This window comes from Miniopterus natalensis, chromosome 6 (assembly GCF_054644295.1).
Source record: "Miniopterus natalensis isolate mMinNat1 chromosome 6, mMinNat1.hap1, whole genome shotgun sequence".
NCBI lineage: Eukaryota > Metazoa > Chordata > Mammalia > Chiroptera > Miniopteridae > Miniopterus > Miniopterus natalensis.
Window position 1 is genome coordinate 27,242,823 of NC_142086.1, and position 18,646 is coordinate 27,261,468.

General features: G+C 40.1%; 1 protein-coding gene across 1 annotated transcript in view; it reads left to right on the top strand.

Moving 5' to 3' along the window:
• Nucleotides 1–18,646, top strand: part of ABI3BP (ABI family member 3 binding protein) — a 216,198-nt gene that overhangs the window by 180,345 nt on the left and 17,207 nt on the right. Inside the window, exons 53-58 of the mRNA XM_087818121.1 lie at nucleotides 691–768; nucleotides 2,277–2,381; nucleotides 5,291–5,419; nucleotides 6,133–6,201; nucleotides 7,865–8,074; nucleotides 13,119–13,227. Of these exons, the coding sequence (XP_087674247.1) occupies nucleotides 691–768; nucleotides 2,277–2,381; nucleotides 5,291–5,419; nucleotides 6,133–6,201; nucleotides 7,865–8,074; nucleotides 13,119–13,227 (700 nt within the window). The remainder of the gene's footprint in view (nucleotides 1–690; nucleotides 769–2,276; nucleotides 2,382–5,290; nucleotides 5,420–6,132; nucleotides 6,202–7,864; nucleotides 8,075–13,118; nucleotides 13,228–18,646) is intronic.

Sequence of the window (18,646 nt, forward strand, 5' to 3'; positions counted from 1 at the left end):
CACCCAAACCCCACGCATGGGCAGTTCGGTGAATGGCTGAGTAATAACCACCAGATTGTGTGTGAGAAATTTAGGAGATCAAATATCACACACAGTTATTTTCAGATCAGTTTCTTTCAAATAGCAATTTGGAATTCTAGGCCTTCCCAGGATTAATTTACAAATCTCAAAGGTACAGATCCAGTTTGTGGTCTAACCAATCTGATAGCCAAGTCCTCTCCAGAAATATTTGAAAAGTCAATCCATTAAGTATAAACCCAAACACTGGAATTTTAAGGTTTTTTTTATGGGGACAGAAGGGTTGGAGGAAATTTTTTCAAAACCACAAAATGTACCCATGAATATTGGAAAAAAATGGCCAATCACTGTAGATGAAATCCTCCCAGCGAGGCAATACCACCCAGGAAGGCCATGCAGGCAACATGGAAAATCAAGACAAAAACCACAGTTCACAATCAAATGTTAACTCTTCAGAGAAAATCACAACCAATGAAGGTAGCCCTTTGAATTGTTTTCTCTGCGCAGACAGGAGAAGCCGATTAAAACATCTGGGCACTAAATCACCAGAGTCTCTGTTCTTTACAAAATATATCTTATCACTGATGACTCCACCAAGTTTCCATGAGTAGGAACATTTAGCACATTTTTGCTATATATTTATTTATTCTTTTTTCTTACCTCGGCTCATAGGGGTCAAGCAACCACCAAAGCCATCGGGTGCTGATAGAAATGTGTCCGTGGACTCTACTCACTTCACAAAAAAACCAGGTAAGGGATAGGATGCTGATTCCCTTACTGAGCTCTGTGCTGGGCCGTAACTGCAGTATCGTTTGTTGCAGCAAAAACAGCAGCATCTGCATGGCCCCCAGAGCGCCAGAGCCATGCTAACAGGACATGGGGACTGCTAGGACAGCATTCCAGAATCTTACATTTGGAGGAATGGAAAGTGCTCTGTACAAAAATTAAACATTAATAAGAATCCCTAAGGGGTACCAGTTGAATAATTACTTTGTATCATGTTCTGGGGGCCACAATGAATGTATAAATGTTGATGAGTCACTGTGGGTTCTAGTCTTCATATTCAGGTTTTGCTCTTTTGTAATTTATTACAGTATCCTTTTGCCTAAAATGATTTATGTTTCTAATTTACGCTATGCTCTGTATTTTAGGCCAAAATCAAATGTTAGAGGGTGACTTGGAAAATCTTAGCATTGAAAAAGAACTCTGTGCTTTTTGAAAGGAAACTGTGAAACTTTCTCTGGTGTATTAATGTGTGGGCTACAGATCTATATGCTATCAGCACCCTTCCCTGCACACACGCACACACATGTACACATGTACACATGCACACATACATTTTCTGGTCTCCTAAAAAGTACTTAAAGCGACAGGGCATTTTCCTGGATTGTCAATTGTACATGAAGATTTTTAAACCAACATATATTACGCAAAGAGATGAATTTTTAAGCTATAACACAGACATAAAATGTGGGTGAAGGTAGACTGCTCCAGGAACCCCTAGCCTTGCCAGCCTTTGTGCAAAGTAGATGCCTTGTGCAATTTTTAAATGTTGCCTCTTCCTCCCCTCTTTAGATAAGCCATTTACGAAAATGGACCCTTCCCCTGGGCCAGCAGCTTTGCACCAGGGCTCATGGGTGGGTGAGCAGAGTGGGTGTTGAACTTTGGCTCCCACATACACATCTCTGGCCACGTGCCCCTGTGCGGTGCACAAGCATTCACAACGACCTGGCTCTCGATGGGCACAGGCTTATAGCTTCTGCCATCAGGGCTCCTTTGTTGTAATGGTTTAAGTTCTGAAAGTGCTTGTTTAATTATAATTACATAGTAGAGTTTGGGGTGGGGTGGATCACCCATTAAAGGAGAAATTATGCACTTTACCACTTTAAAACTAAAATGGTGCAAGAATTGTAGTCTCAGAATCAAAGGAGATTAGAGATAACGAGGCTGAGAAATGCTACTGTTGAGATTCTATTGGAAACTAAAGATGTTAAATTCCATACAGGCTTTCAAAAGTCAGATATGCCTATACATTTTTATCTATAATAGAGGATATTTTTATATATTAATGTGCTTCATTATCCCTGGGTGCATTATAGCCATTACTGTAAAAGGATATCAGCAATTATTCAGGCACTTTTCTATATAATCTATTCTGTCATTCAGTTACTACTTATCAAAAGTTATATTTTGTAAAAACCTGTGATTTTTATAAAGTGAATCCCTACGACAACTTTATCTGTAATACAATCTCTTAGCCCCAGTTCCAGGCACTCGCCGCCTACCCTTGCCTCCTAGACCTACCCCTCAACGAAGAAGACCTTTACCGCCAAACAACGTCACTGGAAAGCCCGGAAGTGCAGGTAGGTCTGTCATAAACACGTTTCCTTCTCGCTCCGTGACTTCAGTCTGACGAGCCAACCACAAGCCCTTAGGCTGCTGACAAGCCCCTGGTGTGCGCGGTGCGTGCCTGTGCTGGCCCCGAAGACCAAACATTACAAACAGCTCTGAGGATTCGTACCCTGGTTCTGGATGGGTGGGTTGAAAGAAACCATCCTTGAGCACCCAAGCCAGTGTGTCTGCTCGGAACCAAGACAGAAGCTGACTCGGGCCCTTCCAGAAGTGGATTATTTGGGGCAAGGTGTTGAAGGCTGCCAACCCACCCGGGGTCATAGAAAATGTGAGGCCCTGTCATCAGCTTATATTCTATCTTCTGAAATGAAATCTTACACATCTTGTTGAAAGCTCCCCTGTCCACCAGCCCTTATGCTGGCCCCAGTATTACGGTGGTAAGGGAAAGACTGGGGACTAAAATATTAGCAGTTCTAGGCAGTGCGACAAGGCAGGAAGAGATTTTTCGAAGTCAAGCTGCCTCTCTCCTCTGCGCCTTGGCATGTGGCGTCTCCTTCCCATAGAAGGACCCCTCCCAGTCACCTGGGATACTCAGACTTCACTCTTTTCTAACTCCCCAAAGTAGCCTTAGCATTGCTTCTCTGTTCTGCTTGTCCTTGATACACACTTCTGTCAGAGCAAAGAGCAAATTGTTTTATACCTGTTTGTGCACTTGTCTTCCTCTCCTAGTCTAGGAGCTCCATGGGGACAGAGTCCTTGGCACATTTTCTCTGAATTCCCAGAACCATATCCAGTGCTTGGCACCTAGAGGACATTCGATAAGTTCTCGCTGACTGAATAAATGAATGAAATTAAGAACCTGTGAAAATTGACCTGGTTCAGGGCAAAGTTTTACCTCATTTCTCTTAAGGGCTCTTCCACTGGACTTGCCAGCAAATCACAGCACGCTCCCCACCTTTGCCCCCTCTCTCCGCCATCTCTACTTCCTAGATATTTCATAGGTGGAATCAGGATCGAAGTGTTGAAGACACCTGTGACTGTGAGAGGGTTGCGGGTTTACGTGGAAGGGAACAGATGTCCCTCTTTCCCCAGGATAAAAGGGTGTGTTGATGGAGAAGCTTTTGTGATGCATCACGTGCACAGTGGACTCTCAATCATTTCCCATCAGCTGGAGGACTCAGCTTCTCATGCATGTTTCCAGTGCCTTCCTGAGTCAAGGCCCGGAGACATGGCTCCAGTGAGGACATCTGGTTTTCCTCATTGTAACCTGGTGTCAAACTGGATGAGTCACAGACTGAAAGTGATGCCTGAGTGTCCCCCATAGAACACTTGGGAGCCCGTGGCGTGGTTCTGCTATAGAAAACCCGTGCTTTCTCCCATCGGTACGTGTGGCTCTCGTACAGCCCACCTTACCTGACAAAAAACCACAAACTCTCCACTTCTGAGAGCAGCTCTGGCTCCCTACCCACCCCCCTCTTGCTATCCACCTCTCACTCAAAAGGAATGGCCACAGGGAGGAGCCAAACGCAAGAAGGGCAGTTGTAAATTTTGGCCAGATTACAGAAAGTGCATCCTGAATTCCGGAATCAACAAAATGTTCTGGGTGTCCTCTGAACACACGTCTCCTCTCACACAGTGCCCGCCAGCACAGTCTGAGGCTACTGGGGGGCATCCTCCACTTGTCCCTTTTCCAGATCTGCCAAGGCCTCTGAGTCTCCCTCCCTTTGCCAGAAAAAAAGTGCTGTGCCAGCATTTCCAGATGGCTCTGCCAACTCTAAAAAAGCTCCTGCAGGACAACTTCTCCTGGTTTTTGCTCACCCTCTCACTGTGGCTCCCTCCCACCAGGACCAGGAGCAGGAGTCTGCAGGGGTTACACCAGCGGCCCATCCTCGTGACTCATCCATGGTTTCATGCTGGGCCATGTTTGGGTCAGTGTTGTGCCCCTTAACTTTTTATTGTCTGAAAATAATTCCTTTTTCCAGTAGGACTATAAAATCCAATCCAGCCCCCCCCCCCCCCCCCACACACACACACACACACTCTAAACACCCAGACTGGCCTAGACCTGGGGATGGATCCGGTTTGGGAGTCCTATTAGTGTTTTTAGTGGAGGAGACACTTGACTCTAGTATCTCAGGGCAGCACTGTTATGGCTACTAGGCCAGAATCACAGATGTTACCTTAGAAACCTTTTTCTTCTTCAGCCATCTCCCGAGCCTTCCAGTTCATCTCCAAGCCAGGCCATTCCATCTCCTTGACATCCTTCAGGTCTAACCCCTTCTGTGTACAGGTCACCTCCCCCACCCCTGCCTGCACCACTGCTTTAGTCTCTGCTCTTCTCTCTCTCTGCCACTAGCCTTGCATCCTAAGCAATCTGATTTGATTGCTTCCTTGCTGCCTAAAAGTAATGTCCAGATCCGTGGTATGCGTGGCTCTTCGTGATCTGCCTCCCCTGCCCTCCACTCTCAGTTCTCAGGGCACCCAGCAGCACCGTTGGCTCTCACACCTTCACATTAAAAGTACCAAATGGTTACATGCTTCCCTAACTTGGTTCTTCCTGAAACCTCTGATTAGAATACAGCTTTCACACCTACCTACTGATCACTTCTTTACTGTCACATTCTCTGTGAAGGCATTTTTACCATCCCCCTCCAAAACCCATCACCTTTCCCCATAGGTATTACTATTCCCTCCCTTCGCCCTCTCTGTGACTTTAGCCAGTTCTTTCACAATATCTATAATGAGTCAGTATTACTGGCTCACACATCTCTCTCCATCAAGGATACCAGGTCTTTTCTTTCTCAGCCTGGCATATAGTGCCAAGCTACATGGTAAGTGCTTAATAAATATTTATTGAATAAATAAATGGGAACTTGGCAGTACTCCTATAAAGCCTAACTACTTTGGCTCCACCCTTCAGGAATCGTTTCCTCAGGCCTAGGAACTTCCACACCCTTGCAGGCGACACTCAGGCCAACGGGAGCCCCCTCAGAGAGAGCAGAGACAGACAAAAAGCAACCAACAGCTCCTGCCTCAGAAGAAGATCTTGGTTAGTATATCGGTCACTTCCCACTAGATGCTTAGCTACAAAGTACTAAAAGATTTCAGATTAGGAGGAAAGAGTCTCAATTTTATGGTTAGTATGAATCTATTTAATTTTAAAATAATGCTTTTTTTAAAAATATATCTTTATTGATTTCAGAGAGAGGAAAGGAGAGGGAGAGAGAGAGAGAGATAGAAACATCAAGGATGAGAGAGTCATTGATAGAGCCTGCAACCCCGGCATGTGCCCTGACCGGGAATCGAACCCCGATCGCCTGGATCCCAGGTCAACGCTCAACCGCTAAGCCACGCCCAGCTGGGCAATGCTTATTTTTAATTCTTTGGCATAGAATACACTCCTTCCCTTCACAGACATAGAGGGAAGTGCTTAGTTTTTCAGGAAAGGCTTCCTAAAAGGAACTAGATTACCCAACGCTTCTTAGTAAATCACATGTCATTTCTAATTATACATGCATTATTTTATTAATAAGCATTAACTACTTGGTTGTAATCTTTAAAGCATTATTTGTTACACTGAAGAACACCTACAGCAAGAGATAGTTAAAGGCCTTTTATTGCAGGTAATATGAATAATAAAGATGAAAATCAAAGTTGCAAGCAATTGACTAGGTGTATTAAATATTTATAGTCTTTACTACTTTTTATTATATTGTAAAGCTTTATCTTTTGTCAAAATTGTTTATTATATTCCATTCTCAGGTAATGTAACTGACTTTAGCTCAAGTCCAACAAGAGAAACTGATCCTCTTGGGAAGCCCAGATTCAAAGGTATGTATGATTGGCTCCAAATCTCAATTTTGACAAGGCTATCTTTGGTGGGTGTATCAGTCAGCTGTTGCTATGTAATAAACAACCACAACATCTTAGTGGCATACCATAGTAAGTATTTACTTCTCATATGTGTACAAATCACCTTCATAATATTAACAAATGGGTGTCAGCTGATCTAAGATGTTCTTTGCTGGGTCTCTTGTGAGTTGGGGACAGGTCTCTCCTTATCTGTTCATTCTGGTGCCTAGAATGAAGGACCAACAGTGACCCAGGAAAAACCATTCTCAGGACTATACAAAGTTAAGAGAGGGAGAATCCAAGTACACAACCACATTTTAAGCTCCTTCTTGTGTTATACCTACCAATATCCATTGGCGAAAGAAAGTCACATCGCAAAGCTTAAACCAAGAATTGGGGAAGTATAACCCTTTCATAGATATAGAGAATAGTTTTGAATAGTAACCTAATCTAACATAGTAGAAGAGATATCATGTGATGCAGAGCCCAGTATTTCCTTTTGTAATATTTTGTTCTTAAGTATAAAACTTGATAAATTTTAGCATATATGTACACCCATGAAGTCACCATCATGATCAAGATAATGAATACAGTCACAACCTCCAAAAGTTTATAATCTTTCTCACTCCTCCCACCCAACCTGTAGTCCCTAGGTAACCACAGATCTGCTATCCTATAGATTAGTATGCATTTTGTGGAATTTTATATAAATGTATGAACTCTTTTTTGGGGGGTCTGGCTTCTTTCACTCAGCATAATTATTTGGATATTTATCCATGCTTCATTTATTAATAGACCACTCCTTTTTATTACTAATATTCTATTGTATAGATATATACATAATTATTTAATAAATAACTTATTTATTAAACCTGTTCATGACATTTGAGTTGTCTCTAAATTTTTTTTTAATGTTACCACTAAAGCTGGTATGACCATTCATGTACAAGTCTGTGTAGACATATGTTTTCACTCCTTTTGGACAAATATTACCTTCTATTCCTACTTTGGTGCAAAATTTGATTTGGATCTTTTTATATCTTTCATGTCTTAACTTTTAACCATGTAGATTGTAGTTAGTTATTATTTTTGTCTAATGATTCTAACACCTATGTGAGTTCTAGGTTGGTTTCAAATGATTTATTTTTCTCCTCATTATGGGTAACATTCCTGTTAATTTCACCTTGTTAGTTTCTGGATATGTTTTTTTATTCCTAAAATACTTTTTAAATTTTGTTCTGGGTGTACTTAAATTACTTGAAACCACTTGATCCTTTTGAGTCTAGCTTTTAATATTTATTAGGTGGGGCCAGAATGTGTTTAGTGTAGGGCTTGTTATTGCCCATGACTGAGGCAATACCCTTTTGAATACTCTTTTCCATGCCCCATAAATTATGAGGTTTAAACTATGCTCAGGGAGAACCAATTACTTTTGGGTATTAGCACACACTAAACTATTTAGAAAAGTAAATTCACAGTATCCATATCGTGTATCCTAGAGACAGGATTTTCACATCTCTGAACCATTCACATCCTGCTCATTACGTGAGACCAAATGTCCTCAAATAATTATATTTATTAGTTCACCTCCCCCACCTTTACTCAAAAAATGCTAAATGTCAGAGCCCTTTCTCTCTCCTAGGTCCTCATGTGCGATACATTCAGAAGCCTGACAACAGGCCCTGCTCCATCACCGACTCCGTCAAACGGTTCCCCAAAGAGGAGGCCACAGAGGGGAACGCCACCAGCCCACCGCAGAACCCACCTTCCAACCTCACTGTGGTCACTGTGGAAGGATGCCCCTCATTCGTCATCTTGGACTGGGAAAAGCCACTCAATGACACTGTCACTGGTAAGACCATGGCATAGGGCTGTTACTATTGTGGAAAGCTTTGATAATGCACTGCTTTGGGACTGCAGAACCTTGAGTCAAACTGTGGGTCCTGTCTCAGGAGTAGTGAGTCCTAACAGAGTTCTGCTGTCCCTGTGCACATTATTGTCGAAAGTGTCATGATTGGAAGAGATCATCTTTGTCCTGGTTATGGGCTCCCTGTCAATTTAGCAGATCTCCCTAGGTTGCATCCTCTTAGAACTCAGATATATCTAGTTTTTTCCATTACCAAGAAAATTACAGATAATATATGAGAAGTTGCCACTGCTGATGATATTTAAATCAGTTTTCCTTTCACCAACCCAATTTCTAGATGGACCTAGAACTTTCAAGCAGGCTAAATGTTATTTCAGTCATTTTAGGGTACATGTTTTAAAAATTCTATGCCCGATTTTCTGCTCATCTCCTGAAATTTTGACTCTGCTATCCACCCATCCACTTCCTCTAAAAATTACTGTGAAAATAAGAAATCCTGAGTCATTCTTTGAACTTGTTATATGGGAAATTAATTCTCTATAGTAAACAGGTTAATAAAACTAGAAAGGAGGAGAAAAGACTAATGACCTAAATCAGCTCAAGAATATAGCCACTGCCTGTGGTTCCCAGGGACTTGCCTAGTCCTGCTTCTTTACTTGGGACTGTGCCCTTAGATGCTAAGTCAATATCTAAAAACACGTAGTATCTAAACTCTAAGTCAACATCTAAAAATCAATCAATCTCTATTGATTACCTACATGTATTAAAAAGTTCAAAACTCTCAGTCCATATACTGTGCTAATGAGTTCCTGTGATAGTCTGAGGCTTAGTTCTCACAAAACCAAATGACCTTTAAAATTTCATTTGCTTTAAAGATGTGGACATCAAGTTGGAATTGGTTAATCTAACAGCTCTAATACAGTGATTTTCAACTGGTGTACCAGAAGAATCTTTCCCTTAGATAGTCAAAAAAATGACAACAGCCAACACAACAATAGCCATCCAGTGCAAATGAATCAAAATTATACCTACTTTTTGTCAGATTGGCAAAAAGTATATTTTTGGTGTGCCACAGAATTTTAGTACAGTGGTACCTCGATCTTCACCGGCTCCGTGGGGGAACATTTCCGGTGACTAAGGCCCTGAACCCGGAAGGAAACGCCCGGTTTTCAAACCCGCCTCGGAGGCGGAACAGGCCGCCGGCTTCCGCGAGGGAAGGCCCCGAGGCCCCGCTGCGGGCTGTGGGTGCCTCGGTTTCCCGGCGTTTCAGGACGCGCACGGTCTCCAGAACGGGTGACATTCGAAACCCCAGGCACCGCTGTAATTAGTTTATGTGCGCCATGAGATGAAAAGGTTGAAAATTGCTGATCTAATACTTCTAATACATATTCACTTGTGTATGTCAATTATAGCTGATTTAATTTTTTTTTAAAGCCGACGAATTTTCCTTTCTGGTTCATTATGTAACATTTTTAAAACTTATATAAACTTGTGTTGTAATCTCAAAGTATTCTAACCAATTACTTTTGGAGCATTGTTACCAAATGTTAATAGGCTGCTTGAGATCTTTCACAAGATAATGAACTTACAATAACAATTTTCATGTATAAGGACCACATCTCTTTAGTTGTAATATTTTCTACATAGAAATAATTCTATATTTAACCATTACTCATCTAATCTGTATTTAAATGTTGGATAATATATCCTAATGTCCTTTTCTGTTTTTTTTTTTCCATTTCTGTTTATTTTTACATTATTAAATACCACTTGATTTCAAATGTAACCTTTCATAAACCAGAAGCTCAGATAATACAGAAATTAATTCTCATGTCACTGAAAATGATATGAAAGGAAGGAATTCAGAAAGATAACAGAGTGAAACATGTTCTTTATTCCATGAGTTGGCCTCTGTCAATAATCTTAATTTACAGACTCCTATGTATTCACCTCTAGTAAATACATTTAAATTCATCTGCTTCTACATGTCCCTTCTACACTAATGTAGAAATAGGTGACCTAAGAAATTGGCTATAGCCTGCTTGGGTCGTTGGCAACTTAAAGTTAAATTGGTTATAAGGTGTCGCTTTGTGATATGCCAAGAGTGTGCTGGCATAGATTTAAATCCCAGACCGGCTGTGTTCTAAATATGGAACTTGAGTATATAATTAGCCTCTTTGAACTTCAGTTTCCTTAGTTGTAATGATACCCATTGTTATCAGTTTATCCTGAGGATAAAATTAAAGGGAATGAATGCAAAGCATAGGTCAGCAACTGTTAAATTAATGTTTGTCAGGGGATGCAGTAGCAGGACAGGTAAAAATAGTATCACCATTACTATTTTCATCTATATTGACCAGAGTGATGTCCCCAAACTTTATAACAAGTCATTTTTTCTATTAAGTGAATTATCTCATAATAAGGCAATAAAACCCTTGGAAGGGAAGAAAGACCAATTATTTAGTGTTAGTTCTTTATAGACTTCCTTGTATATTTACTGTTAATAAAATTATAAACAAAGTCCCATGTATGAAAAGAAGGAATATAGACATAAACTTAAGAGACTGTCTTCACCATCTGAAATATACTCAGAATGTGTCTACAATATTCATTCCAAAATTAATATTCCATTTTTATAATGTTGGTGGATTTATTAAAAATCTATTATTGCCTAAAATATTAAAAATAAAAGATATATTTACAAAGCCCAAAAATATACATTCAAAAAGCCAGAATTGAGAGAAGTTTTTTGTTTGTTTTGTTTTTTAAAAATATATCTTTACTGATTTTAGAGAGAGGAAGGGAGAAGGAGAGAGAGAGAGAAAGAGAGTCATTGATCGGCTGCCTCCCACATGCCCCCGACTCGGGATCGAACCTGCACCCTGGGCATGTGCTCTGACCAGGAATCAAACCTCGATCTCCTGAATCCTAGGCCGATGCTCAACCACTGAGCCACACCCGGCCAGGCCTGAGAGAAGTTTTAATACCTGTTTAATTACGAAGGTAACTTCTAGATTCATTTTGAAAACTACGGTCTTTTAGGACTAAAATAGTATTGAATCATCTTTTAAATTTTGAGTCAAAAGAAACTTCGAGAAGATGTACAATAAGAGTTTCAGGTACTGAAGGGCTGGGGTAATATTAAAAAGAATATTATGCAGTTGATGAGTGCTCCAAGCCAGCGATGTTTTCTGAAGGTAGTAGCTTTTATGCTTTACCAACTGGAATGTCATATAAGTTGTCCTTTTGGTAACTAAGCTATACTTCAATCTTTTCTATTGGAATCTTTCAAATTTTTGTGACCCTATTTTCAAAACAGACTAATTAGGGATAATAAAAGCAACAATGACAACAGGTACCACCTGTTGAACCAACAGGCATTGACCATGTGTTCCTAACTCAATCCCCACAAGCAGCACTATGAAGAGATAAAATATATCTTAAAAATATATCTTTACTGATTTTACTTAAAAATGTATCTTACTTGAAACTTTACAGATGGGAAAACTGAAGCTAAGATGAAGGCAACTGGCTTGGTCAGTCTCTTTCCATCAAGCCACATCGTTTCCATTTTTAAAAAATCAATTTTACTTCCATTTTAATTACTAGTAAGTTTTTCTAGTAAATATCCACAGCTGAGGAAAAGATGTAAAATGGACACATTTGAATTCAGGATCCTTCCCCTTTCTCCCTCTCCACCCTCTTTTAGAATAGAAAACCAACTGAAATGGAACAAAAAGAGTTGGGAAACAACAAAACCAAACCCAAAACATGTGGGAACAAAAGAGCCCGAGGGAAGAATACTAAATACCAGCCATTGGTCCCTTAATAGCTGCACAGATGTATCCAGATACAATGGCCATTGCCTAATATTGAATTTTTGGAAGAATAGTAAAAAATTATTCAGAAAGTGTCATTCCATGCTCCTTTTTAGATTTTTAAAATATAGCATTAAAAATCCTTCCTAAATTAAAATTGGTAATTATGAGTCTCCTGAGTTGCTTGATGGTTCCCTACCTTTGGTCTCAGTGCTAATAGCAGGAATCCCCAGGAATTTGCCAGCTCCTCTGCAGCCTTCCCACTTTCCCTGCCACCCACCACTTGTGTATTTCCTTATATTGATGGAGCTGATTTTGAATGGAGGTTTTGTTGTTTGGTTTTTGTTTGATTTTTTTAATCCTCTGTATGATCTTGTCACATGCATTAAACTAAACCCCAACCAAGAGCGAGGAAGACCAATGAACAAATTTGTAAATTATGTTTCCTATTCTGAAACTCTCTCTTTTGATTAGCCCTGCAAGTTCATAGAAACAAGCCTTTAAGTGAAATTTATGCAGATCTCTGTTCAGACTTTAAGGCTATAGTTTCTTTTTACAAATACAAGGATAATTATCAAAGGGGCATATTTAAGCAGTATGTACAAAACTTATGTAACTTATGTAAGAAGTAGGTTTAAAAATCCCATAATTCTATAAATCAACATAATGAACTGTAGGAAAGTATAGTTCATTGGTTAACTGTCATTTGTTGCTGTGGTTTGAGACTCAGAAGTTTTTTGCAGCAGCACCACATAGTCAGCGGCCTTTTCCCCACAGAGCTCCTATTCACGCTCCCTGAGACAGTGCCTTCCAGCAACGGCAGGCTGACCTGCCGAACAAAACCACAGGCACCAGCCTCCAGGGCTCCCACAGGAGCATCCTTCATCTTCCCAGCTGCCAGGCCTTCCCTGCTCTGCTAGAGAGAAAGCAGAAATGCTCTATGAGCAACTCCCCAAAGGCTTTAGGACCTTTGTCATCCGCTAGCCATCCCAACCTGGATATTGCTAATGTATAAGATGTATACGTAATGTATGCATAATGTGTAATAATGTATGCATAATGTATGCATAATACACATAATGTATAAGATCCGAACTGCGGTCTGAGTTGCTTATTTTTATGAGAGTGACTTTATTTTACTATTAGCTTCAAGAACAATTAAATCAGCCAGAACATAAAGACGGGTATTTGTTGGCTTTTTCGCTTTTCAGAATATGAAGTTATATCCAGAGAAAATGGGTCATTCAGTGGGAAGAACAAGTCCATTCAAATTACAAATCAAACCTTCTCCACAGTAGAAAATCTGAAACCAAACACAAGGTAAGCCACCAGTGCTATTACAGGTGAATTCTGAGAGTGCAAAAAGTCTGAACGGAGTGGAATGACATCGTCCCTCTGTGTCTTCAGGGAGGGTCTAGTTTGCATTTCATTCTTTAGCTTTTCGTACACAGTACTTGACACCTCTAGAGTCATGTTTTGCAAATATGCAAGTTATTGGTGGAGATACAAGAGCTAACAAGATGGTCTTGTAAGCTAACAGTATAGCTGGGAACATTGAAAAATAGAAGATCATTAGTACCAAATGTTGATATTAAATACCAAAATTTAGAGAAGGAAAAGTCTGTGGACCAGTGACATGTGGAGTGTGCATGATATAAACTGGATTCGAAGTAGAGAATAATTTAGCTGGCATGCTGGAAAGGGGAGAGCCGGGAAATAAAAGCCATATGCTAAATGCAGGTGAAAGTTTACAACAGTTAATGCTTAAAATAACTAGAGACTAGTCCCAGTCCCAGACATAGCAATCCTTTGCTTAGGGGGTCTTTTTATCATAGACAAATGAGAACAGATTGTTGAAAAGAGATATAAATAATATTAGCATTGTTCTATAATAAACAACTTTTCTTTGTATCCTTCATTACACAGTGATACCAGGTTGTTTATATTGCTGTAGAGTTTTGTGGTTCCTTTATAAATATAAAATACCCAATATTTTGTCAGTTCATTTTATTATTACAAGAAATATAAAGGCCTTGGACATTTCTAGAAATGCAGTAAGGTTTTCTATGTTTTGTTTTACCTGGCTAAATCGCCAAATTTAGCCATGTCAAACAAAACAAAAATCAGGGAGATTCTTAAATGGATACAGCCAAGCATTTTCTTAACAAAGCCAATATGCTAAATGCAGTCCTGGACTGAATTTTACTCTCTGTGGGGAATCAGTTTCTTTCTTCAAACTCCAAAACGCTGTTTCATAAACTATCTATGCTTTCAGTTTAAAAAAAGAAAAAGAAACTGGCATCTTAAGTTATAGTACACCAAGGAACATAAGGGGGCACAGTCAGGAATTTTTCCAGAATCAATGTTTCATAGCTCGATAAAGTTCCTCAGTGTTGAAAACGATCAGCAGAGGTGAAGGCTGGAACTCCGGCATCAGAGGCTTTTTTCATAAATTTTACCTCCTGTATCTTTCACTGTCATCAATTGATTGAATTGAATTGGATATTGATCATCACGCCCAAAAGAGCCTATTTTGGCTCCGACAGCCGGGAGACAATTCTAATCTTTTCAGGGGAAAAGGAAGCATCTATTTCATTAGATTGTTTGCTGTACGTGAAACTGATCCAATTCTGCAAAAATAAGACTTTTCCACAAGCATTTTTTCTCAAGTTTTCTATGATGAGTTGTAATATGGAAAATTTTATAACTGCTGATGTTCTTAAAGGATTTAAGTTAGCCAAAATAAGCATATATTTCAGTAATGAAGATCTTGGTTCTGTTTTCTTAACAAGATTAACAGTGACAGAGCCTATTTTTACCATAATATATTTTAAAGAAAAAGTAAAAAAGAAAATTCATTTAATTTGGACTTTTTAATACATGAATTTGGGCTTATGGGACTTAGATGGTTTCTCTCTCGTTTCCTGCTTTTTTTTTTCCCCCCCACTTAATAAAAATGGGCTGTATAGTACACAGGAAGTGCATTGAAAGACATCCAATTTCTAAATGATCATTGTGTTCCTTTTCTGAAACAGGCTGTCCTCAGATCTCACAGGGTACCTATTAGCTATAATCAGAAGTAGCACAGTTATTCCAGTGACATTGTCACTGTGATTTGTTTATAAAAGGTTTGCATTTCCATTCAGCTAACATTTATTAAGTACCAACAGTGTGCTCAGTGGTGTGCTTGGTGTTGTGGCTACAAACATGAAAAAAACATGGTGCCTGCTCTTGAGGAGCTGGAGGCTGGGGGCTCGGCAGCTAAATAACCGATTATTCTACACAGTGGTGAGAGCTCTAGCAGAAGCAGGCCCAAGGTGCTACGGGAGCCCAGAGTGGGTGGCACTTCGCAAAGTCTGGGGAAATTAGGGAAATCTTTCGGAAGAGCCTGGGCTATGCTTGAAGGATAAGTAGGAAGGAGCCAGCTAGGTGACTGTCTTAGGGGAAAGCAGTGTCAGAGAGAGTAGCACGTGTCAGTGCAGAGGCCCAGCACGGAGCGGTCGTGGGCAGTGGGCAATGCAGTCCCACCTGTGAGAGGTGAAACGCGGACGGAAGCAGTGGCGGCAGAGAGGTGGAAGCTAGGTTGTGCAGAGCTTTCTATGCCACGTCAGGAAAATGGGTCAAAAAATGGGGAGACCTTGGAGGATGGTAACTGGGGAGGGATGTGTTCTTTCATTTTAGTTTTCATCCTGACTTTCACTTAGTTGGACAAGTCATTTTTGACACTAGAGCTACTTAAAATGAGTGGCAGTTGGTGGACTAAATCTACCAAAAAAGGACATTTTGTTAATCTCATGTAAGAAAGCCATTTTGGCACCTGACCTAATTGGTCAGGTAGGTACATGAAAGAAAAGGACCTTTGGGCTGAGTTGCATTTCAATCTGGAATCACAGGACCAACTGGGGATTCACATCTAGCTTCTGGTTGTAATTGTTTGTGGGACTCATGCTAATTGTTTCTGGACTTGGCTTCAGACTGAAACACAACTGTGTCCCATTTGTCCCACCCTCAATGTATGTGTCTTGCTTATGTCTCTTGGCCTTCACCTGTGGGCCTTCTAAGGAGGACCCCTACAGCCTATTCTCACCTCAAGACAAAGCCTGAAGGAGGCCCTTTCTGGATTTTTCTTTGGGAAAGCAATGTTAAGTTTAGTTTAGAAATCCCTGAAGTCAGAACCCATGCTGAGTTTTACTACTAGGCATAAATTTGAGGCCATTCAGTGTGTCTGTATGTGGCTCACTTAACATTATTTTTAGAGTTTGGTATGATTGAATGAAATACATTAGGATATAAAGACTATTAATGTTCATATATATGATTTAACCAGAATTATATTGATAGTCCCTAATGGGTCAGGATTTAAAAGTTTTATATCAGTGATTTGAAGTAAAGGATATTTTCCCATTGGAGGCAAATATAATGCATGTGGATGTAGAGGTGCTCTAATAAAAGTTTTGCCTACAATACGTGAAACTGGTGTTCAGTAGATCCCAGTACCCAATGAGCTTATGAACGCATCCCATGCTCTCTAACCAGAGGTATGCTAGAGATTAATTTGTCTAATTTAATGGGCAAAATGTTTTGAACTGAAATATTAAAATCTATTTGTTGAAACCCCTATTAGTTAAGGTAACTTAATAAGTTAAGGAAGAATAAAGTGAAGTAGAATTATTTCATTTAAGGTTTTGGAAGCCTAAAGGTGCCTAGAGAAACAAAACTAACACCCATGAAACAAGCATATAAGACAGTATAAAAGAACATGCTAGCGTAGGACTTACACCCAGTTCTGCAATTTATCAGGAGAGAAAGCTTCATGGAGTACTTGATACTATAACTTGGTGACAGAGGACAGGAAGGAATGGGACAGGCTGGCAAGAAAAGAAAGAGCAACAATAGTATTCAAGTCAATTCCATGTGCATGACTCCAGTGAAATACAAGTAGTCCTCAAAGTTACTACTGACAGCAAGGCTGCAGCCAGAATACTAAAATCAGGATTCCCAAATGTAGGTTCTTTGGCTTTTTTTATTTGAACTTTTTTTCTTACTGTATAACATTGTGGTTTCATTCCATTGTATCTTCTGCCCAACTATGGCCCAAGATTAATGCTAATAAAAGACACTGTAAAGAGGAAGTATGTACAGGATGCAGCCACCAGGTGGTTTTTATTAGTTTATAAAGAATGACTTTGTCACGTTTCAATGCTTGGGGAAAATTTTATAATCAAAATATAGGGTAAAATTGAATTCCCAAAATAGAGAAACTTTGAATTATAGCTGTTAAAATCCCCTCCACCTTGATTCTGGAACTCCCTATTTGAAAAGCTGGAAGAGAATAACTTCTAAAAGAATTACTATAATTGCATTCCAGTTCTAGGAGGCATATGTAAATAATTTATTTTAATAGCATTTTCCATCATTTGTCCAGGCTAAAAAAAAAACCCTAAGCTCTAAAACAGGTGATAATTACTGGCTAATCATTACACACAGACAAGGGTGGAGTAGAGAGTTTGGTGTTAGAACATTTAACCCAAGAGAATCAAGGCTGAGAAAATAGACCTGCAGAGCCCAAAAAATAGCCCACAGTGTGGCACCATCCAGCAGCTGACTTACTGCTGGGAGGGTTCAGCTCCACACCTGGCAAGAGATGGTTCTGTTTATAGAAAGTGGAGCTACACAGCTATTCTGGGGCACATGGGTGCAGCCCCAGCCTTGTCAATGACCCATCTAGCCCACTCCCCAATATTTATTTTCCACTTATTTTTCCCCCCATGAAACCTCAGTGTGTGATTCTTGTTGAACTAAAAGAAAAATATTGAGAAAATCCTCTCCTATCTGGAGCCAACCACTTTGTTTGCAAAGACCACTATGATTATTTTTAGTTCTGCAAACAGAACTGATAAAGTATATGACTTAAATAAGGAGTCTTACACCACTGCTTAAAGGATTAAGAAGTGTGGACTAATCTCAAAGTCTCTCCCAGCTCTAAAATGATATAATCTTATGATATCTGAAGACATGCACAGCATCAGTGAGAAAATTGGAACTGAAAATAAAGCCAAAACCTAGGCCAGGCTTATAGCAAGTAGAATTGTCCTGATAAACCATTTTCTTTGACTCTGTGTCTGTGGCATGCAATGTGTTTTCAGAGAAATCGTTTTTAAACTCATTTTGATAGTCCATTGATGGGCCAGGTTCTTCCTAAGGAACTGGTTGGGCCATATGGAAGGACACACACACCTGCTGCACACTAACTAAAAAGAAGCCCTTTAGCCCTGGCTGGTTTGGTTCAGTGACAGAGCATCAGCCTGTGTACTGAAGGGCTCTGGGTTCGATTCCGGCCAAGGGCACATACCTCGGCTGCAGGCTTGATACCTGGCCCCAGTCAGGCATGTGCGGGAGGCAACCAATCGATGTTTTTCTCTTTCTCTCTCCCTTCTTCCCTCCTTCCCTCTCCCTCTCTCCCTTCCCCATCTCCCTTCCCTCTCTCCCTTCCCCCTCTCCCTTCCCCCTCTCCCTTCCCCCTCTCCCTTCCCCTCTTTCTGAAAAGCAATGGAAAAAATATCCTTGAGTGAGGATTAAACTAATAATAATGATAATAATAATTATTTAATAATTAGCCCTTTAATCTCACCCTTCTCTTTAAAAGAGCCCATGTCTCTCCTCACTGACTAAAAGACTGAAGAATCCACTGTGTGTGCCAGACTCACATGTGGGCCAGCAATTTCCTATGGAAAATGCA